General features: G+C 39.6%; 2 protein-coding genes across 2 annotated transcripts; one reads left to right on the forward strand and one right to left on the reverse strand.

Annotated features, from left to right (window-relative positions):
* Positions 1-976: 976 nt before the first annotated feature.
* coq2 (coenzyme Q2 4-hydroxybenzoate polyprenyltransferase) lies at positions 977-7415 on the reverse strand. Its single transcript, XM_088420538.1, has 8 exons — positions 7333-7415; positions 6535-6864; positions 5337-5503; positions 5146-5267; positions 3771-3856; positions 3568-3701; positions 2828-3016; positions 977-2229 (listed from the first exon to the last, which is right to left on the reverse strand). The coding sequence occupies exons 2-8, from the start codon at positions 6806-6808 to the stop codon at positions 2110-2112; spliced, it is 1092 nt and encodes a 363-aa protein (XP_088276664.1). The 5' UTR covers positions 6809-6864; positions 7333-7415; the 3' UTR covers positions 977-2109.
* Positions 7416-8580: 1165 nt separating this feature from the next.
* LOC148429301 (uncharacterized) lies at positions 8581-22685 on the forward strand. The gene is made up of 10 exons (XM_088432959.1): positions 8581-8688; positions 9561-14494; positions 14605-14867; positions 15579-15697; positions 15824-15949; positions 17185-17419; positions 18854-18996; positions 19122-19345; positions 20722-21457; positions 22185-22685. The coding sequence occupies exons 2-10, from the start codon at positions 9575-9577 to the stop codon at positions 22274-22276; spliced, it is 6858 nt and encodes a 2285-aa protein (XP_088289085.1). The 5' UTR covers positions 8581-8688; positions 9561-9574; the 3' UTR covers positions 22277-22685.
* Positions 22686-23292: the final 607 nt, after the last annotated feature.

The following is a 23292-nucleotide window of genomic DNA, read 5'->3' on the forward strand; positions in this document are numbered from 1 at the left end:
ACGTCACTCCATGTAAAAGAAAATGCTTGTGATCAAGCTTTACCGAAATGAACATGTTCTCCATTTATGGTAATCATGCATTAAAATAAGTTGTATGACACTAGCAGTTTCAATTTAACTAATGAAATATTTTTTACAGTATTTAAAAAGAGTTTTATGTTAATGTACAATTCATGTGTAAATTCTAATTTACGTGATGGTTGAATCAATATTGCTTCCGCAACATTGATTCTATTAAAAATGTGCAATGTGCACATAGTTTCTTATTCTTTACGTTAATGTAATACAAAAACCAGCTAAAATATGCATGCCGGCTTTTCTTTAGGTAATGGTTGAATCAACATTGACCTTCTGTGATTTATGGTTGAAAAGCAAATGGCAACTCAACATTTTATCAATCTTGCACTTCCTGTATAATTTCTACATGAGGTCTCAATATTGAGTCAATATTTCAGCCAAATCATATTTCAACATTAATTCACCAATATTTTGTATCTGGGCCTCTACAATAGAATGCCTTGAATGCTATACAACCAAATTGGGACCTCTTCTCCGAATGGTGCATGTGAAATAAATATTAACGGCGTGTTCTTGTTTTGTTGTTGTTCATAACAATAATAGCTCTGAGGATAAAGCTGTCTCTGAGTGTTTTTTGGGCTCTGGCACCAACCAGAGGGCAACAGTTAGAAAGCTTGATGACCAGGATGAGACATGTCTCTTGACTAGCTATACCAACATTGTTTGAAAATATCAAAAGGTTTTTGGCATTAAAAAAAGGCTCAACATCCAGTAACTGCAAAATACTGGAGATGTGAATGTAGATTTTGGTGGCTATTCAAAGCAATTTTTTCACCTCGAGCTTTTTTACATATACAGTACATGGTGTCTTTGACTGTCCCCGTGTAAATAACCTTACAAAAAAAAAAGTTTTACCAACCTATGTCTGAAAAGAATGTGAGACAATGGTTTAAAGTCATAGGTTTAAAGACAGTTTATTGCGATTCATCTCACTTCCCTTTGAAGATCGTCTCTTCATGAACCCAATTTGGACTACGTTATCTAAAAAACAAAAAGCTTTACCATGATTTTCATTCATAAACACAATTATATGACATCACAAAAGACTCCAGCATCTTTGATTTTTTTTTGTTTTTCCCTACCAGAGTTTACATTAGTCGAGATTGAAACTCGAGTCAAATCTCTTTCTGAAAGGGACAGTGTGTCAGATTTTGACGGTTTTTCATTAAAAAGTAATAAATTAAATGATTGTAAATTTCGTGAATGTGACCAACAGTATGTTTTAAATATAACCACAGTTCTAGTTATCATTAAATGATATTACATGGGGGGTGGCACTTTTCAGGAGGCGGCCATGTTTATTATAGCTACAGACAATGGTAAATGCAGCACCTCCTGTTGGCCATAATGAAAAACAGTCTAAATCTTACACACTATCCCTGTAAAAGTTGATATTTTCCTATGGATTTATGTCTAAACAGCTTTTCTAACCAGGATCACAAGAATCACTTATTCAATTATTATTATTATTATTCAACAAAAAGTAATAAAACATTTATTCCCCCATTAACATTTTCCTGAAATAAATATTGTTTATATCTGAAAAAAAAATGTAATTTCATTCTTGTAATTATTGATTTTTTTGGTTTTCTAAATGCATGATTAGTGCTGTCAAGAGATTTAAAAAACAAAATGAATCACGCTCTGTAATTTGGATCATCTTTTTTTTTTTTTAAAAAAAAAAACCCTTTTGGTCAAAAATGCTCAATTGTGGCTCCAGTCATTTATTTTCATTTAACAGATGAAGCTGCTGAAAGTATTTACCATCTGCTGTATTTGATACTAGTTCCAAGTGCAACCATTAGCTTTGACCAGCAGGAGAAATGGTTTTCTTTTGTCAATGGATAAATAATTAGAAAACTTTAACATTAAAGTAAAAGCTGGTCTGTGGATATGAATTATATACATATGTGTACATTTGTACAATATTTGTACTTTGCTATATGCATTTTAGTTTCCTATTGCACAGCACAGAAAAAGTAAAAAAATAAAATTCTATATGATAATTTCCAGTCCTTATAAGGTTGTTCCTCATCTTTCTTTACACAGGTTACCAGCAATGATTCCTAAAAGTAGTATGAGTCCAAGATTTCTGTTGGAGACAAACTTTTTCCAGCAGTTCTCCGGCTTGTCCTCGTCCAGAGTGAAAATCTTCACGGAAGAAACACAGTGATAACTTGATTAACAAGTAGACTGACTTGTGTTTTTACATCACGAGCCATCCCTTTGTTTATTTTTTTTTTGCCTCGCATTGCGAGCCCATTTGACACCATCACGTAACAAGGAACTCTTGAACTAAAAAACTCCGGGGAATATCTTTAAGTCAGACCCTAGCCAAAAGTAGTGCTTTGCTGCCATCTCATGGCAGCTAGCAGCAATTGTAAACTTATTTTTGGGAGGAGCGGCATCAATTGCTTTCCGATTTTTTTGGCCTTTTTGCCTCGGCACTTGACACACAAATCCCGCCCAAAGGCTCACATAGAAACTACATACCAAATGGCGTCACCCTTCTCATGCACACGTCCGATACGATGCAGTACAATAAAAACGTTACATAAAACTAGTTAAATGTTTACATTGCCTTAGAATGGTTTTAATAAAACAATATAACCTTTCAAACATGATATTGCATTTATTGCGCTGCATTAGCGCAATGAGATATCAACTGATTTGAAAGTGAGAGAAAAGTACCGCTGTAGGAGATTTGATGTTGCGCAACAGTTTTGTCAGCGTGTGGCTGAATGCTCACCTGGTGTGTAAGATGAAAGGTGACAGCGATGAGGGCGGCGTAGTAGGGAATGGTCTGCTCTGCATGGACCCCCGCCATTACCAAGCCTGTCATCATGGCTGCCGTAAAGCCACTCAACCAAGGTTTGGTCTGCTCGCCGAAACGAAGCGCAGTCGACTTGACGCCCACTTTGACGTCATCCTCCTTGTCCTAAACCACATGGGTCCAAATACTAGATACTGGACTATTTCGACTTTTGTAATCTATGGCCACATTTCTATAATATTAGTAATATGATGTTTTTTACAGCTTAACACAGGAAAGAAAAAATCAAAAGAAAAATTCCAATTCATCTATCCATAATATGCGAACTAACGAGAATAAAGCTTCATTTTGATATAAAGCTCCTACTTTTTAAGATAAAGACTTGTTTTATCGCCAAAAATTTTGAAAACGTAGAAGAGTTTAGAATGTAATCAGACCCAAGTTCCTGTGACAAGTTTTTTTTAAAGATAAATGGAAATCCTTAATTTTCAAGAAAACAAATTTAAAGTAAAACAACAAAGCTGCCATTTTTTCAGTTAAAAAGTGAAAATTACAATATATTTACAGAAATATGTCTCCATTTTTTTCTTTTTGCCTGCCAAAAAGCTGGCAATCCTGTGAAAATAAGGGTGTTTTTTTTCCCCAAAGCGGGAGTTTACACGTTTCATTGAAGAATGTATAATATATTGGTCCAATGTTTATTTCTAGTGCCTCACCTGATGTGCGTAAATGGTGTCATAGATGAGCGTCCACATGACTCCAGAGAAGTAAAGAGGGAGACACACGGACCAATCGCAGACGCCTCTGACTGCGGCCCAACCCAGCAGCGCCCCCCAGTTGAAGGTCAGACCTCACCAGCAACAAAATTACAAAATTACACTCGGACCACCACGGGAAGGGGGGGGGGGGCATTCCTTACCAAGCACCAGCTGGGGCCAGTAAGTGATCCTCTTCATCAGGGGATATGTGACCACAAGAGACAAGGAGGCGGCACCCAGAGCAATACTGAAAGTAGCGAAAGAGAAACACAAAAGCATTTCAAAAGGGAAAAATACTGCCTGAAATGAACGGTACTAAATTGTTCTCATTATCTACATTATTGGATCGATTTAAATGGTAAACAAAAACTTGATTTCCGATTTTTTTGCCCTGTTATTAAAAAAAACCAAACAAACATGACAGAAGATTCTAAATAAGTTTTGCTTTTATTTTAGATAGCATTTATTATACGGAACTCCCTCTTATAATAAAAGTGCAAAATGTAAACAAATTTAGCGTAGTAGAACATTATACGAGATTGATGAAGTACATACCATTTTTTTTTTTCCTTTGTTAAACATAAACATTGTAACTTTGGTAACAGTGGACAGGCTGGTTGACTTTTTGGCAAAGTCAACCAGCCTGTCCACTGCCGCTAGCTCTTTCTTATCATACATGCTTCCATGTGTAAATGACTACTCTGCAGTAAGCTGCTTTTTCGCGGGAGTTCCTTGGTTGATGTGGTCTTACTCCACTTGCAAAGCTTGATGTTTTATATACTGAAATGGAAAGTGAGTATTCAATCAGTATTAGTTAGTACTTAGTTCACTGATCACCTGGTTTTGTTTAAAAAGACCCTTTCACCTAACATGTGTGCAAACTCCGTGTAGCTAGAATGAAATGACCCTGAAGATGAGTTCAATAGACATAGTTCATTCTATAGTCTGTGCCTCCCTTCTTGTTGTAAATTCCCTCTACTCTGCTGACTAATAAGCAAGTTGAACAGAGGAATATCTCTTTGCGTTTAGGGATGACTTTTATCTTGTAGTTTACTCTCTTGAGTGAATAAGCATCTTCTGCCTTACTTGTCCCTTAATACCATCTTACAGACCGGCAGACCGTTTAGTTAAGATTTGTGCATTTGAAGCTTGAAATCAAAGAAACCCAAAAAAGTTTGTTTTAAAGTCTATTTTACTGTTCTTACCTAAATTCTAGAAATTTCACAATAATACTCGTCTGGGTTCCTCTTCAACTTGCTGTGCTGCAGCTTTTTGTTGCAACAGGCTTTAAACAGTCATTGTAGCGTGGTGTTATTTGTTCCACGTCTGTCGCCGCAAATCCAAACCGCCGAAGATACAACTCCTGTCTTAGGAACAAACGGTTCGCTTTCTTTTTAGCAGTAGCCATGTTGCTTTAGAAAATAGATGGATGGTCGAACAAAAAGCTCAAATCAATCTAAAAAAACTTGTATACATTGCCCTGACCAAGATACAGTTAAGTGAAAAATCCTAAATGATTATAATCCTGGTTTGTACCTGTAATAATTGAGACAGAGGAGCACGCCAAGAGCGAGTGAAAGCTGTCCTCCCAGGAACACCAGAGCCTGCAAATGGGAAATGTCCCCACAAGCGATGGGCCGTGAGGCCGTCCGACCCACCTGCACGGCAAAACCAATCAGCACGCCGCGCGACGTGACATCTACTGAAAAGCGAGGCCATGACAGTACCTTCTTGTCAAAATCTTTGTCCCACATGTCATTGATTGTGCAGCCGGCACCCCGCATCAGCACGGCACCTGTACCAAACAGGGCCAACATCCCCAAGTCCGGAAGGCAGCCGGGCTCTGCGGCCAGAGCAATGCTCCAAGTGCACGGAAGGTACAGCAGCCATGTGCCTGACACGCACACATAAAACAGCCTCAGATCAATCTGAGTAGAATTTTTCATTACACAACTGCAACTTTATTTGTGGAAGATTATTACCTAATGCCTAGCGATACAACTTTGATTCTTAATTGGTAGTGTTGGCGAGATTTTTTTTTAAATTCTTTTGAAAAAAAAAAGATTTTTACTTAAAAAAATACAACTTGAATTATGTATAATTGCAACTTTGTTTCTCCTAAGATTATGTAAAAAACAAAAAACAAAAAAAAAACTCAGTGTTGTGGCACTGTATACTTTTCATTGGACAGCAACAATTATATGAACATTTCCTCTCTTTACTGCCTTAGTAGTGAGATTGACCACTAGTGGTCAATTACCACAAAATATGAATTAATATTCACATATTAACTAGGTTTGTCAATCTATTTTTTAGCATGTTTTATAGTAAAAGTGTAATAAATAACCTTATTATTGTGGTTTATTTGGTGCAGAACCTTTCCTCTTTACTACCTCAGTACATAACATTGTCCACATTTAGTCTATTACCACAAAATATTCGTTACATATTAACTTCGTTTGCCACTTTTTTAGCAAGGATTGTTCTCTGATATATTGAATTAGTAAAATAAATTGAGCGTGCATTAAATAACCTTATTATTGTTTATTTGGTCGAGAACTTTTCCTCTCTTTACTGTCTTAATAAGGTCGCCCACTTTTAGTATATTACCACAAAAAATATTACATAATAAGTAAGTTTGTCATTCTATTTTTAGCTTGGTACCGCTCTCAAATATTGAATTAATCAAATATAGTTCAGAGTATTAAAGAACCCTACTAAACAATAATTAGTGTTTATTTGGTATACTAATGAAGAGTAACAACAATTAAGCAATATTATACGAGAGAAATTATAAAAATGTCACCATTGTCATTGTGGCAGGTAAAAAAAAGAGGAGAAAATGATCTGCATCCACACTTAGAATAAGAAAATCATAATTGATTTTGTACTAATATTATAGTAAGAGAGTGATGATAGACACACCTATTGGTTTGTCCAGCCTCATTAAGCGTAGATAAGGCTTGATGGGCCCTGGGGCTGAGTTCACTATTGCCGCTGCAGACATGCTGAACATTCTCCTTCCATGATCAGTAGATGATGGTACACTTCTGTGGATGCAAGGAAGCACACAGAATGTTCTGGACTGTGGCTCTTCCTCTTTGAGCAGCGTGCGGAGGCTTGAGGAGCAGGCGGGATGTCGACGGAACCTCCTGAGGGCGGTCAGCGTACCCCAGCAGGTGAGTTTGTTTGGGAGCATGATAATTCTGGTGATGGGCAGGGGGTGGCATTCACTGTGGGGTCCCGTTAGCAGGCCTAGGATGAACACACGCACACATATAATGATTTTGATTGATATGAAGGGAATTCTAATGGTTTAATATGTACATTCTGTAACCATTCGTGAGAATAAGGTAATGACAAACTCCTACAAGGGTGTTATGGTATTTTCTATGAATATTACGCTTGACTTTTTTAAAGTACGGCACAAAAAATGTAAATACATGTAGTTTAAGAAAATATGGTTCGCTGGTTTCCGTTTTTATTTTCATTTGTAATTTTATTCAGACATTTTCACTTTAAGGCGCTCCCTCGCAGTTCGTGTTTATGCATGTTTTCAGATTTACGTACGTACGGACTCATTTCCTATTACATGAACAGTTGCAATTTTGACGCGAAACCGTTGCAGTGGTCTCAAGTACAAGTAAAAGTTAAAAGAACAGATTGGCAGAGATATTTATCAAAAGAAAAAAAAGGGGATCATGCCGTTTGCCCATAAATTACCTTTTACGTTTGTATCAATGATAGCGTCCTTGTCAAGTGAGCATCCCCGAATATAATCCGGACAGAAACACTTGTTGGAAAAATGTGTCCACTGAAAATAAAACCGTTGTTTGATAAAACATTTGTTTAAAAAAATGACAATCAGAATGAATATACAAATACTTAAGATATTCGAAAAAAAAGAGAAAGTTTGTCAAAAATTACTTTTGTCGTCATTTTTTTATTTTATTTATTTTTGGTGGCGGGAGGGGGGGGGTACTTACAATCAGTGATGAAAGGAAATTTTAAGTTGTGCGTCAATGATTACATTTGCGGTGTATTTCTGTTTTGGCGGGTTGTCTGAACCCGAAAAGGTCCCGCCAGAATCAAGGTTTATGACTAAAACTGAAAACGTTTAAAAATAGGTAAAGCAGTGGCATAATCAAAACAAATTAAATACAAAGATTTTTCAGATACGTGTTAAGAAACAAATTAAATTGTCATAGTTATATATCTTCACAGCCATTGTTTGTATTACTTCGGCGCTTCCTGTTAGAATGGTCCGTTTCAAAATAAGTTCTGAGGAAAACGATACTCAACAGTCCGAGTAACGTTGTAAAAGCTGGGAATTATTCTGCTATTTTGATTTAACAACAACTAATTTGCCAGATAGATAGTCCAATATGAGATGAAATCTTATACGTATTAAAACATAATAAAAAATGTCTGCGTTGTTGTAGTTTCGCCCTTTTATTAAATATAATAATAATAATAATAATAATAATAATAATAATAATAATAATAATAATAATAATAATAATAATAACAATGCAACAATGCGTTTTCCCTCCCAATAATCATGGTGTTAATACGATCAAGGCCTCTACGATTTTACACCTGCAACATGCCTTCCACTGGGGGCGCTTTCATCAAAGGGATTGACACAAGTGAAAATTAATATGCACACAAAAACTGAACAATGTATTGATAAATGTTTTTTATTGACGTAATATCAAATGAATAAAGATAATTATGTCCAAGCGTTCACCAAAAGTGGTCTGCAAAGGATTAAAATTCCACTTTTCACCTGAAAATAGGAACGCAAAGTTAACCAATTTCGTATGGTTTATGACAACTGTATTTCCGGAAGATTACCTTCAGAACCAAACTCCACAGCGCTTTGGCTTTAGAAAACGTCAGCGTGCTGGTATGGTCTTTTTTACTGTGAAGGAGCCACAACCTTGACCGGAAACTGAGTTGCGAAATGAGCTAGTCGGTCCTCGCTCGCGCGAAAAATGGCGGAAATGTGTGCTGCTTGAGCAACATCTTCTGTTCAGGGTGTAGCGGTATAAACCTCGAACCCTGAACTATTCCCAGGTGCGTTTGTATTGTTCATTAGCAGAGAACAGATGTGCGTTTTGCCTTCATCGTTGTTCGGCCTTAGTCCTCCATCAAATCACAGCCTGCCTCGGTTAAAGTTGCACTTGCCCACTTTATAGTCACTTTTTTCTATTGTTGTAGGTTAACATAGTGGTCCTGCATTGTCAATTAACCTCACGTTAAACGTTTTATTACAATAGCTCCGATACACGGCCGTGCATCCATCTATCTTTGCAAACAATAAGCAAAACCCGAATCCAATAGTGATCTACTGCCTCTCACTTGCATTGTTGTGATGCGTTCATTTGGCTTCCACTTGCGGTTAATGTGTTATCACATAACAGCTTGTAATGAAGTTATAACATGACTAATCAAGGTTTGCCATACGTGGCATTTAATCGTATGGCATGGCCAAAAAATATTCTGGATTCCCGTTTTCCATGATCTGCAATAAGCAAGCTTTTTGACGCAATGTGCATGAAGCGCAATACCGCGTTGTTGATCCTAAGAACATTTTACCCAACGTGAAGATGCACATGGTCAAAATGAAGGCAACACCTTATGCAGTAGAAATTAACATACAAACTTGACCGCAAAATATTATATTGTATGTGTGCAAGCTCTATAAGATTTCAACTCTTGCCAGTTCCTCAACACATCCACCAATTTGCATAATATTAATTTAGAAAACAAATAGAAATAACATACATAGTGAAAATAAAACAAACATAAAAAAAATCAGTCATGCACTATCACGTGTCCTGTAATTAACACTGTCCTTCCTCTGAGCAGTCATCGACTGCAATTTAACCACTAGAAATGATCAACATATAACAGTTGTATTTTTTTGTGCTTTTAAATCACTGCAGGTTTCGTCACTACAATGACCTCCTATGACGGGATGCAAAATAAAGACACTAATGACGACACCATGCACAACCAAGATGCCGCACCAGAACAGCCCAGCCAGTCGTTCCAGTGCAGCCATTGTCCGCTCAAGTTCAAGTCCGAGGTCTTTCTGCAGGAACACCTCGGTCACGTCCACGGCTCTGATCTAGATTTGATCAATCATGCCAAGAAAGACTCTCCCAAAAGCATCCCGGAAAGCCCGCTCTGCGAACTTCAAAATGATCCCTCTGAGGTTTTGAACCACTTCGAAGATGGCAAGAACCTGAAAGAAGATGTGGCCCAAAAGCCAGAGACTGAAATAACGGCCATGTCGGCCAACCACCATGAAGTAGAAAACGAACAAGAAGAAGATAAAGAGGAACATTTAATTTCTACCTCAAGAGAGATTCATGACACATCCAGGGATCTGAAGACATACAAAAAACCTTTACAACCCCCCACCATCAGAAATTCTTTCACAGTAAACAATAGCCAACAAGAAAGTGAGTCAGAAAAGCAGTCAGATAACCAACCAGATGATGAGTCAGACGTCCCTGCTACCATCGACATCGTTAGCAAATATGATTTCTTGCAGCAAGATAACCTCTATGCTGATATTATGCGCCCCAATGAAGTATCCACCCTGGAGAGCGAGAGAACCTCCAACACGGAGAAGACAATGCTAGAAGAGACAGAGAAAAAGGAGCTGTCCTTCGAAGTAAGTGAGGATGACGAAGACAAGCATATTAAGCCCCCGACCTATCGCTGTAAGCATTGTCACCACAAAGATGACAACCTCAATCACATGTCAGACCATTACCACAAAACCCACCCGTATGTACGCTTCAAGTCCGACTACATCTGGAATGAGAACGATCAGAGTGCCACCTTCCGATGTCTGGTGTGTCCCATCGAGTTCCTGAAGGCAGATGAACTCAGAAAGCATTACATCAACGAGCATGCGGGGTCCCCAGATATTTTCACTCTGGGACTAGACCAAATCAACCTAGTGTACAAATGTTTCACCTGCGCATTTACCACCAATGCCTTGGATTTGCTTCAAGACCACTACAAAGCCAGGCATTCCCCACCCAAGGCATTAAATTCGTTACTGTTCCTCAAGTATATGTTGGCGCCTCGTCGAAAAGTCCCGTCACCTGTCATGTCCTCTGCCTTAGAAAACCCTGAGCCCAGTGTAGCCTTGTACCAATGCAGTAAGTGCCCGTTTCATCACAAGTCGGTCATTGTCTTGCAAGTCCACTACCAGAAAAATCACCCGGAAGAAGTCGTCACTATCGACAAGATAAAACGACAGGCTGGTGTCTCGCCAATTAAACGTTCAGAATGTCTAAGCTCTGACATTGAAGCGAAAACCAAGGAGAAAGTTACAATCCTAGAATCTAAGCCGGAGCGATCAGTACCCGAGAGTGTTAGCGAAAGCTCAGCAGCCCAAACAAAAATTGAGAACGAAGTTGAAGCTATGCCAAAATTGTCTATATTTGAAAAATTTAAAGAAACCTCTGAAGCGCAAATGAAAACCAAGGATAAAGTTAAAATCCTAGAACCTGAGCTGGAATCATCAGTGGCCAAGAAAGTAAGAGAAAGCTCAGACGCTCTGAAAAAAAACAAGTGCAAAGTTGAAACTGCGCCAGAATTGTCTACATCTGAAAAAGTTAAAGAAACGACCGAAGCTGGCACAAAATCCAAGGACAAAGTTAATATCCCCAAATCAAAGTTAGAATCGTTTTTACTTGGAAAAGTCAGAGGAAACTCTGAAGCTAAGACAAAAACCAAGGACAAAGTTAAGATCGTAGAAGTTATGTCAAAATCACCTAGCTCTGAGCAAGTCAAAAAAAAGAAAAGTAAGGCAACTGTTACGATCTCTGACGCGAAGTCTGAATCTTTTATTCCAAAGAAAGTTAACGAGGACCAAAACAAAAGAGTTGAGTCTGAACAAACACATAAAGATGAGGGCCTCGTCCAGAATCAGGCGACTGAAACAGCCTCACTTGATACGATCAAAAATGGTGCTAAACATGAAGGACTGACGCCAAAGTGCCAATCAGCAACTACCCACTTGTATGCTCGACCCGAGAATTTGTTCTACTGTTTTAAGTGCAACTACGGGAATCCTACCATCAAAGGAATGACGGTCCACCAGTACAGAACGCACGATCATCTCCGGACCAGTAATGAAGACATTGTGGAATACACGACCAAGATTCACAGTAGTTTACAAAAATCCGCAGCGCGAGGTGAGAGTGAGTCCCATTACTTGTTGCCACTTCCCATCTTGAACAAGGGAGATGAGCACACGTTTTTCTGTCATTTCTGCCACTACCGACGGAGTACCGTCTCCGAGGTGGTCCAGCACTACACCATGAGACACAACGGCTTGGTGGCCACGCCTAAACAGATCCAATCGTATACATTTAGGACTCTTGAGCTGTTGCAGAAAAAACTCGGCAGTGAGGAAGACCAACATGAAAAGACGAGCAACAATAAAGCGGCCCCCCTGAAATTTAAGAGCCTCCAGTGCAAGGGTTGCGTTTACAAGACCCACAACCCAAGTCTTTTCCGGCTACACTTACGCAAGTGCCAGCGAGGAAATCACTCCAGTTCGGGTGTTTTAAAAGTGTACCTAAAGCAAGGGAATGAACAATCCGGCTTCCAGTGCGATTTGTGCGCATTTACCCACAAGAAATCCACCATGTTGTACAAACACTACCGCAAAGAACACCCCGAGAGCAGGTCCAGCCTGGAGTTTATCGCCACTCGGTTAAAGAAAGGGCACAAAAACTCTCATGTAAAAAAGAAACTTCAAATAAAACAGGATGTGGGTAACAGGGTTGAGGTTGAAAGCAATGCTAATGAGCAAAGTGACACTGGGGCGTATTTTTGCCGGGCATGTTCTTTCAAAGGGAGCTCTTTGGAAGGACTTAGTGACCACTACCGCGCCGTGCATCCTTGGTGCCTAAAGGAAGACGGCTTGCTGTCTGGCAAGGGCAGTCGAAAGAAGCCAAGCAGTAGCAAGAACAAGGACCATCTCCAGAAACAGTCCAACTGCTTTGACGACCACCAGGTCCCTTTCGAGTGCCCCAATAACTCCCCGGAGCATCCCAAATCAGCTTCGCCTCCGATCCAGGAGGACAAAAGCAACGTTTCCAAAAAATCCAAACATACCATTGGCACGGGAGAAAAAACCCACGTGCATGTCTTCAAGTGTCCTTACTGCACCTACGTTAACACCAAGCATCAGGGGGTCCTCACCCATTGCCAGATGAGGCACTCAGAACTCCAGTCCCGAGCCGACACCCTGCACGTGGACAAAACGTACTTTCGCAATTTGAACAAGAAGCACAAGGGCCAGGAAGGTGAGCCAACGCACTTCCGAGGCTACATGTGTAAATTCTGCCCGCAGACCCACGAGACCGAAAAAAAGCTAAAGAGACACAGCGAGCAGGATCATGGCGAAACTCTGCCGGATTCCACCACGGAACAGGAAGCAACGAAAACACCCGTTAAGCACCCCAAAAGCGCCTCTCTCAAAATCAAAGTGACCCTCTACAGGTGTCAGCAGTGTGCGTACAGCTGCATCAACAAGATGGCGTTCGATCGACACATGCGGTTGAAACACAAGAGTGGCGCTTTTCAGGTTTGTCGTTACAGTTGCGTGTTGTGCTCCAATTCCTACTTCAAAAAGAAGCGCCTTGGGAATCATTATAAGAGTAAGCACGGTGAAGACGCCTACCTGGAGCACTTCTTACCAATCTGTGAGCCGACCCCTCAGAGAGCACCGGAGCCCCAGGCAAAGGCTGGAACCACGAGCAGAAGACTGGTCTACAAATGTCCAAGTTGCCCCTACGTCAACTCGCGCCCGCACGGCATGGCCACGCACTGCCAGATGATGCATCCCGAACTCACAGTCCGGATGAACGAGTTCGAACGGAGCGAGATCGTCATCAGTAGCAGCTACCAGGCGGGCAGCATCAACAAGCGAGGCTACCTGTGCGATGTGTGTCAGGGGATTTGCATGACGCTAAAAAAACTCGCCATCCACTGCTCCAAGAAACACACCCAAGTTCCCAAACAGGAAACAGAAAAAGCCACGTCTGAAAATGGGAATTCTCGTAAATCTGAATCGGTGGCTGCCTCTTTGATAGATGAAAAGCCCAATGAAAAACCACCTCAAATGTTTGTGAATGGGGACATTTCATACAAGTGCTTGCTATGTTCTTTTTCCTCGAAAATCCGAAAACGCCTGGCAGTGCACTACAACAAAATGCATGGTAAGCATGCTTTCCGCAAACACTTTGCCCCACTGTACCTCCGCAAGGCCAAAAGGGCACCAAGTTCTTCTCCAGAAGACATATTATCTGAACCATTAGAAACCCCCCCAGAACCACTAGAAAACCCCCCACCAGAAGGAGAGGAATTGCTCTACAAATGCCAGTTGTGTGAGTACAGTTCCTGGGCACGGCGTTACCTGACATATCACTACAATAAAACCCACCAATTAGACATGAGGACTAGAAATATGCTGCTGATGTCGTACAATAAACGCAAAAGACCTCCCCCTTGGAGTCCTCCTCCAGACTTGGAGCAAAAGCTGCAAACTACTAAGAAGACAGATTCCACTAAATGCAAAAAGTGCCCCAATTTGTTCTTCGACTCACCAGAGCTCTTGCTCGCCCACTACTGCGCTGCCCACCACGCAGGCCGCCGAATAGACTTTACAGTGATCCACCCAGCAGGCCGAAGCACAGGCGTGTATCAGTGCACCCGCTGCCACAAAAAGCTGAACGGGACCTGGACGCTGGGCCGCCACCTGGATGGGCACCGAGAGAAGAATTTGGCTCACGGCATGGCCAAAAAAAAGATGGCCACACCACTTGGGAAGAAAACAGTTAAATTGGTAAGTTGTCACTTTCTTTCCCCAAATGATGTGCGATTTTAGTTCAAGGCCACATAACTCAGGGCTACAAATTGTTGTAACCATTGATTTTTTTTTTTTTCAACCCCCAGAAACCTCTGGACCCGACAACAGAGGGACTCTCGGTCTGTAACGAACCAAAAGAAGAAAGCTCCCCCTTGACCAGCAGCGTAGTGGCATCACCCAAGGAGGCCATCGAACCAGAGCAAATGGACACAGAATCCCTCAGTGAGAGTTACCCGTGCAGCCAGTGCCAGCGCACGTTCAAGTCACTCAATGGTGTGCGAACGCACGAGCGCAGCCATAAGGCACTAGCCGCCATACAGAAGCTGCCCGCATCACTGTCACAGATCAAGTAAGTAAAAACGGTCATTTGACCCCAGTGCTAACTGTCAGGCCATCTGAAGTTCACTGATATTAGCCCAACCAAGCTTCTGGTGCAAATTCAATGAATACAAAAAAATGAGACATTTGATACATTTCGTTGAGTATCGTTTTAAATTAAAAGTAGCAACATATTTGGCAGTGGAAAGTGTGGATGTTTTTTTAAGTGGCTGCCCTGATTGCCCACTGACGCATCATTCTTGCATGCTTTTAGGCCAGTAAGACTACATGTCTTTATTTCATCCACAAGTAGTTACATATTATAATAATGAATTTGATTCAGGATTGTTTCAAATCAGGGTCAGTGCTGGTTCACGCAGGTGGCTCTTGGCTGCCACCCAAAAAAGCTTAATGTCGGACCCTGCTCACGTCTAACTTGGCTTTTGTAAGGGCATAAGACAGTGCAAAAAAATACAATCTACCCATCATTTTACCTATTTATTTAACCTCATTTCCCATATTCACCAAATTGCTCACATACTTAGCTCTCTGCTTACTACAGTACTTTGTATTATTACTATTATAATACCACTAGTATTACTATTTACCTACCAACTGTAGTTACCAGTCTTTGCTGTATATACACCCAATATCTTGCCAACTCGTTCCTTACATATCACCTATCTACCTACTGTACCTACCTACTAATCTACAATTGCATTTTTTTCTCTGACTCCAACAGCCTGAACAAGTATCTTCTCCACAAGCCTGGAACTATTCGTCCTTTCCAGTGCTCCATCTGCTTGTATCGTACCAACCTAATGGGCTTATGGAACAATCATTTGCTGAAAAACCATCTTGGTAGGTTTTTAAATAGCTTGTATCCCAGTAGTTTGTCTCTGGAGTGGCTTCCAACCTTACCAAATGTATAATTGCAAAACTGAACAACTTTCTTAAGTTTGTATTGAAGTGTGTATGTTTTTCCAGATATCATCATTCAAACCTGTGATGACAAACAGGAGACGGGCGTGACTCAGAGTGTGGACCGGGACACTCCAAATTCAGGCTCCAGAATCATTAGTTCTTTCAAAACTAATGAAGGATGTACTAAAGGCAAGTAATGTAATCATAAACACATACTGTACATACCTACCCTGCCACCCAAATGGTTGATATCTGATTTGATGGTCTACTGTCAAGATATCAATAACTGCTAATGCTGTCTATCCTTGGTAAAAGTTTTCATTTTGTGCTCAATTTATCAAAGGGGGCTTGCAGAGTTGACTCAACAAGCCATCGCTTTGAAAATATTTTGATGGCAATTGTATTTTTTTATAACCTTCTTGGCATGCATGGAGGATAAAGAAGAGAGCATCATGCTGGAGGACATGGCATGTTTGCATGAATTTTTACAACGTCATTACCCCTAGGAGATAGTCGCATGAATCTTTACCAATTAAATCAAGTCATGGCACTCAGCAGGCATTATTTTTTTTTTAATCTAACGAGACAGCACTCAAAACATTTTCAAAAAGGCAAATGTAAGTTCTTGTTTTTTTTAATTATATCAAAACCTCATTTATGCTCATGGTAGCCAAATGGACTCGGTTACTGTATAATTGTAAGGGTTACAGGTGCTAACAATTCAAGTTATTTTGAAAAATGTTACTTTTTTTTGAGGATTTTTAAAAATAAACTAGTGGAATTTTGTGAAAACGTGGTGCATTTTACAGTAAGTAGGGCTAGTGATATGGTATAAGTAGTGCTTGCAGAATTGATGCAACAAGCTGCCTCTGAAAATAATTAGACGGTATTCACGGTGCTTTTTTTTTTTTTTTTTTTTAATAAATCTTGGCATGCATGAAGGATAAGGAGGAGGTCTTAATACCTTACCAGTGACAGGGCTCTATGACTTGCTAAGAACAAATAAAAACGAGAACATTGATTTATTTATTCATTCACTCATTTTTCCTAAACATGGTACACAATTCTTAACATACCAAATATTCAATATGTTCTTTAAAAATAAATTATATAGTGGTAATTGGAGGAAAAGATAGAGCTTTCATTTTAATACTGTAACAGTGATATTTTGGTCATGCTTATCACACTGTCAGAATTTAATTTCAGCCCATGCTTACTGCTTACCCTTCTTAACATACCAAATATTCAATATGTTGTTTAAAATAAATTATATAGTGTTCATTGGAAAAAAAATCCAGCTTTCATTTTAATACTGTGACACTGATATTTTTGCTTGTGGTTTAATGCTTACCCGATTGTTTCCCTACCCATAATGAAATACTTCAGTCCTACTTAACGCATGTGTTTCATTATACTTTGTCCAGACTGGTACCTGGAGCCACCAGAGGTACGCCGTCAATTGAGCCACTTTAACCTGATGGCACAGAACGGAGCTACGACCATCCCGGCCAGGCGGCAAATTGAGAGCGGCGACCTGCTCCACTGTGAGAACTGCGTCTTCTTGTGCAAGGATTTGTCCAGCATGCGACGACACTACCTCAGTAAACATGGCAGGAAGATGTTTACGTGCAAGGACTGTAACTTCTTCACCGGCTTAAAGTAAGAACGCATGTGTTTTTTGTTGCATTTAATGCCACTAAACTAGAGATGTTCCCTCCTATTTTCAGACTGATACCATCCTTTTGAGTATTCATCGATGCTTTCCTACTTTTGCTCGATAAAATGCGTTTTGGGACAATGACAAAAATTGTGAAAAAAGCTTTTTGTCTAACTCAGATGATAGTTACAGTATCTGACGTGTCAAACTGTTACTGTAAAGCGCCAACTACTACCAAGAAGAATTTACTTGGTCTGATTTTTTTTTGCCTGGGATATTGGTGGCTTGTATCTGCAGCATCTGTGATTCCTAAACATATATCTACTCTACATATACAGTACTGTATGTACCCGATACCTATACCTGGTATCAGTACTCACCAATCCTTATACTTAAAGTAATATCCATTCATTTTCTATAACCGCTTATCCTCACGAGGGTCGCTGGCTTTGCCAGTGCCTATCCCGGTCGTCTTGAGACAGTAGGTGAGGGACACCCTGGACTGGTTTCCAGCCAATCGCAGGGCAACGAGTCAAACAACCATTTACACTCACAATCAAACCTAATGCAAATTTGCAGTGTCTCGTTTGCCTGCGTCTCTGCGTCCCAGACGCATAATTTTTGACGGGGGACGCATAGACTTGAATGCAGGAACTCTGAACTGTGAGGCAGATGTGCTAGCCTGCCGCTCCTCATAGAGTAATACTGTTTACAATACACATTGAATACAAACACTGTCCTACAACAAGCAATGTCCCAAAAGAAGAAAAATGAAAAACTTTGGTGAATACATTTTTTTTTTAAATGTCACCTTTTTTTTTTTAAATGTCTTGTTCGGAGAAGTCTACAGAAATCAAATATAAACAATATCTACCTACCTCTCCCTACTTGTCTATCAAAATTACAAAAAAAAACAATCAGTTGATCTGGAGAAAAATATATGAAGCAAATAAGCAAAAGCAACCCCTACTAATTTTTCATAAAATATACAATAATCTTACAGCATTTGTCTATTTGCCCAGCTATTGGCTGGTGTTCTGTATAGGGTATACAAATTGGTTGGCATAATAATTGAACTAAAGCAAAACTAACATTAAAAAAAAACTAAAAAACATACCTTAAATAAAGGTGTTTTCAAAATGGTTAAGACAATTTGTAGTGTTTCACGATCGATTATCATATTTATAACAACCTGTTGAATAGTTAAAATTTGAAGTCGTATATATTAAATACTAATTGGAAACATATTTTAAAATATTTTTAAGAGTCATACCATTTACAAATGATAACATATTGAAATTTGTAACTACAATCATACATATCAATATGATGTATTGCTTGACATTTAATTTAAGGAACTTAAGGAAGCTAATCTTATTTAAGCATTTTCAGTGGTAAAATGTGAATATTAAGTCTCTACTTTTTGCATTCTTTAGGAGAGCCATGAAGATGCACTTGGACACAGACCATTCCACCTTTCAGAAAGAAGCTCCACCACAAGACGGCTTGAACTGCCCCTTCTGCCTCTACCAGACAAAACACAAAAACAACATGATCGACCATGTCATGCTGCATCGCGGTACTACACTTTGACATTTCCAATATTGCATTTCAATGTTCATTCATAAACATTTTAGGATCTTTGGAAGCCACAGTTATTCATACAGGATGTCATTATTCTTGTAAAATTGTGTTGGTCCGCAGAGGAGCGCGTGGTTCCCATGGAGGTGCGGCGGCCCAAGCTGTCACGTTACCTGCAAGGCCTGGTGTTCCGCTGCCACGTGTGCACGTACACGAGCGCCAGCACCGACAACCTGCGCTTGCACACCGCCAAGCACGAGTGCGTCAAGCCCTACCGGTGCCGCCTGTGCTACTTTGACTGCGCCAGGCTGGATGATCTGGAGGCTCACCTGTGTGAAAAACATCAGGCGAGTCGGCACTACCCTGAATTGTTCCACTTTTTACACAGTTTCTTGTCAAAGCTCGTTTCTGAAATTGATTTTTATCGCCTTTATATTCAACACAAAATACCTTATAGTCTTGCAACATGCATAGCAGGTGGATTTGACATATTAAATTGTCCTTAGGTGTGATTGGGTGCATGAATGATTTTTAGTCTCTGTGTGCCCTGCGATTGGCTGGCAACCAGTTCAGGGTGTCCTCAGCCTACTGCCCCAAGGCAGCTGGGCTAGGCACCAGCAAGCCTGCGACCCTTGTGAGGATAAGCGGCTATATAAAATGGATGATAAGATGAAAGGGGAAGTCAAACCAAAACTTTTCTTTCGAAATGCCCCCACTATTCTAAACATAGCATTCAGATTAATATTGATACCAAGACAAGTAGTTCCTGGGATTCTATAAACACAGCTTATCATAAAATGAACTGCTTTCTTCACATGGATTTCAAACCTTATGTATTATTATAATAACCATGGTGTATGTCAAACCCTCAATCATATTACATCTCAGACTTTAATCTACATATATTGCAACACCATTATCCATGTTTACATTTTCATTTAATTGTTCATTTGTATTTTGCAGTTAGTTACATTTGTTCCTGTAGAAATGCTTATCTGGATCAGGGGATTTTGTGGGCTCAAATGTCTTGTATTCAAAGATTCCTAACAGTGCTTCTTCAATCAGCAGGTCTTTGATTTTTTTGGTATTATATATGTTTTGTCTATCCATCCATTTTCTGAGATGCAGGCTTGCTGGTGCCTATCCTAGCTGTCAATGAGCAGTAGACGGGGGACACCCCGTACTGGTTGCCAGTTTCTTGGTTTAGTCTTGCATGTTTGTGCTGGACATATTGTCTTGTTGTACTAGTACAAGACTGAATTATAACTTAACTCATAACTTAATGTTAACTCTCACGTGCTTTAATTTTAGAATCTGTTCTTTCATTTTCCATCTGACGGCTTCTGTGTAGTCCTCACCTATGTAAATATTTGTTCCCTTTATATAGTTTGCTTTCTGGAGAATCCTTTTTTTGTCTTTATGGTTTTTAAACTTTACAATAATCAACCTGGGTCTTGAGTTTCCCTGAACTATGAGGTCACACCACCCCATCTTATCTTGCAACTGCAGTTTTTCTTTCAATGTTTTCATTACTTAAAAAAAATGAAATCAAAACAACTATATAACAAAAGTTTGACAAAAAACAATTAAAAATTAGTCAAATAACTTTTGTTGGGGGGTAAACACTAATAATTATATTCTACTAACAAGTATTCTGTGAAATTTGTTCAACTATTTTAGAATTTGGTCACCATTTCCCTCATTTTTTTTTTTTTGCGTATAGGTGATGAGAAACCATGAACTCGTGGGGCAAGTCAACTTGGAGCAACTGGAGCAGGTGAAGATCAACAAAAGACCTGAAAATGAGGAGGAGGAGCAGATTTCAAACCCCCAAAATGCCGAAGACTTAATTAGCCCCATGAAAGAGACAGAAGGCGGGAAGCCCACTGAGGAGGCGGCTAGCGACACTGAGAACCACCTCCCCGAGACAGCCGCGGTCAAACAGGAGCATCAAATTGATGCAGACCCACCTACGGCAAAGGACAGCGACAGTCCCCAGCTTTTTTCAGAGAACCGAGAAGAAAAAGAAGGCATGACACCGACTACGGACGAGGAAGAGGGGAGCGCCAAGGAAAACAATGAAAACACCCACAGCTTAAAACTGCAGACATTGAACATCAAGCCGCACGTGGAGAACGACGTCCTACAGCATAACCCAGACCTGGACAGGGAGAGCGGGACGCAGAGTCCCTTGTACGTGGATGAATGCCGCGCAGACCTCTTGGAAAGCCTCAACAAAGTGGCCAAAAAGACGCTCAAGGGGGTAATATCAGCCCCGCTTCTGGGCCGCTCTTTGGAGACGTCCGCAGAAGACGGAGCCCACAAAAGGAAGCTCTGTGAAGGACTAAAAGAGGAAGGGACGACGGAGGAGGAGGGACAAGACTGTGAAAAGCAAACGAAGCGGATCAAGGTGGAAGATACACGTAAACCGCAAAATGGCGACACGCCTGAGCTCACAGGTAAAGACGTCAAAAAAGGCTTCACAGTTTAATTTCTTACACGCCACTGTATGCTTTAATAAAGTAGATCACAGTGGAATTCATTTTTAATAAAAGATTTTAAAAAATTCTAGCACAGCTATCAAAGTTAGTGTTAACTATGAAGATTAATTTAACTTTTATAAAGCCTCAAAAAAAAAACTTACTTTCTGTAGCAGCTGAAGTCTGCTAATTGCAAAATAAACCTAGAGGAAAGTCACAGGTATAAAGACAGAAAAAGATTGACGTTTACGAGGCTTTACTATAAAAAGTTGCTCGTCGGCTCATTAGAAAATTATTTCCATGAGATGACGGTAAGGAAAAAAATGTCAAGGTCGAATTTGGTAATTTTGTTCAATAGTTTTATTTTACAGGAAAAGAATTGTATTAAAGGTTCAAAGAAAACTTTTACAATTCATTGAGATTAAATATTTTTGTATTTGTTGATTTTGTATTAATTCCACAATTTTACTCAGTATCTGTTACAAGCTTTGTAGAAAATAGTTTTGGGAAAAATTTTCAATTAGTAAAAGATTTTTATCCCCAGTCAGCACTAATTTAACGATTTAATTGACCATTTGCTGAAAGACTTCATGAATAAACTAATTTGTGTTTGTTGTGTTCAAATGTGTTTATGTTCTGGTTAAAAAGTGTGTTTAACTTGTGGATGATACCTGTGATGTCTTTTTTTGGGGGGGTGTCGTTTCAGGCATTGACAGTACATTAACTTGCAACCTTTGCGGACGAAACCTCCAAAGCGAAGAAGCACTGCACCACCACGTCTCTCGCCATGGAATGTAGACCATGAACATTTTAACAACTTAACACTACCAACACAAGTCACCTTTCGGGGGGAACAAAAAGTCTTTCTACATTTTAAACAATTTCTAAAGGTCTTTTTTTTTTTCAACAGGTCTGTTTTATTAGTTTAAATAAAGCTTTGGAAACAGCCTTTAAATGTCTGACAATTTTTTTTAGATGCCCCCCCCCCCCCCCCCCCGTGAAAAAAAAACCACCTGTAGTATTACTGTATAAAAAGACAAAAGCGCTAAATGTTTTATTTAATGTTTGTTTTCTGTGTTTTTTAAGGACCAAACAAAAATAAAAACTGGTCATATGTTGCATTCAAGTTCTGCAGAACATTGTGCCTTCCTGGTGTCTCAGCTCACAAACAGAAGTACAGTATTTTTCAATCTTTTCTTCACTTGAGTTTATTAAAACTGTTTTCTTAATTCATTCACTGAATAAATGTTTTGTACATTTGTTTACTTTTGATTGACCTGTCTCAGTTATGGTTTGTATTTTATGATCAGTCTGCTACTTGATAATGGTAATTGGCGTAATGATATTATAATTTGATCTCTTACAAGAGCAATGCAGCAAATGGGGAAACGACCTTTAAGTATGAATGTGGTAAGAGGGGCACATCTTTACTTCTTTTTTCATTTTTTGTAAATGTTACACTCCAAATGTGTGCTTTTTGACCTTTTAGAAAATCACTGATATTGGAAAAATGGAGGGGGGGGTTCTTTTTTTTTGCCTGATGTTTCTTAGCGTCACATTTCAAAGGTACACAGAGTTTTCAGATAGTTATCCAACTGCAAAGTGGAAATGAGTCAATTCAGGTTTTTGTAAAAAGGAGCATGCAAGGAGGTGGTCCTGGGCATACACCTGAGGGAGGGCATCAATAGCACCAAAGTGTGTTTTAAACGAAGGTTAGGGTTTCAAAGTAGGATTTTAAACTATGCTTAAACTTGAAAAGTGTTGTGTCAAACTAAAGTTTTTCAAAATAAGGCTTCAAATGGTAACCACCATTT

This window comes from Hippichthys cyanospilos, chromosome 1, assembly GCF_059441005.1.
Source record: "Hippichthys cyanospilos isolate Australia breed blue-spotted pipefish chromosome 1, RoL_Hcya_1.0, whole genome shotgun sequence".
Classification (NCBI taxonomy): Eukaryota; Metazoa; Chordata; class Actinopteri; order Syngnathiformes; family Syngnathidae; genus Hippichthys; species Hippichthys cyanospilos.

Excerpts from the sequence above, each read along its gene's own strand:
- LOC148429301 (XM_088432959.1), top strand. The coding sequence starts at position 9,575 with ATGACCTCCTATGACGGGATGCAAAATAAAGACACTAATGACGACACC. Across the intron at positions 15,950-17,184 it reads TAATGAAGGATGTACTAAAG|ACTGGTACCTGGAGCCACCA; the intron begins GCAAGTAATGTA and ends TACTTTGTCCAG. Across the intron at positions 19,346-20,721 it reads ACCTGTGTGAAAAACATCAG|GTGATGAGAAACCATGAACT; the intron begins GCGAGTCGGCAC and ends TTTTGCGTATAG.
- coq2 (XM_088420538.1), bottom strand. The coding sequence starts at position 6,808 with ATGCTCCCAAACAAACTCACCTGCTGGGGTACGCTGACCGCCCTCAGG. Across the intron at positions 5,504-6,534 it reads GAGGCTGGACAAACCAATAG|GCACATGGCTGCTGTACCTT; the intron begins GTGTGTCTATCA and ends TGTGCGTGTCAG. Across the intron at positions 3,857-5,145 it reads CTCTGTCTCAATTATTACAG|TATTGCTCTGGGTGCCGCCT; the intron begins GTACAAACCAGG and ends CGCTACTTTCAG.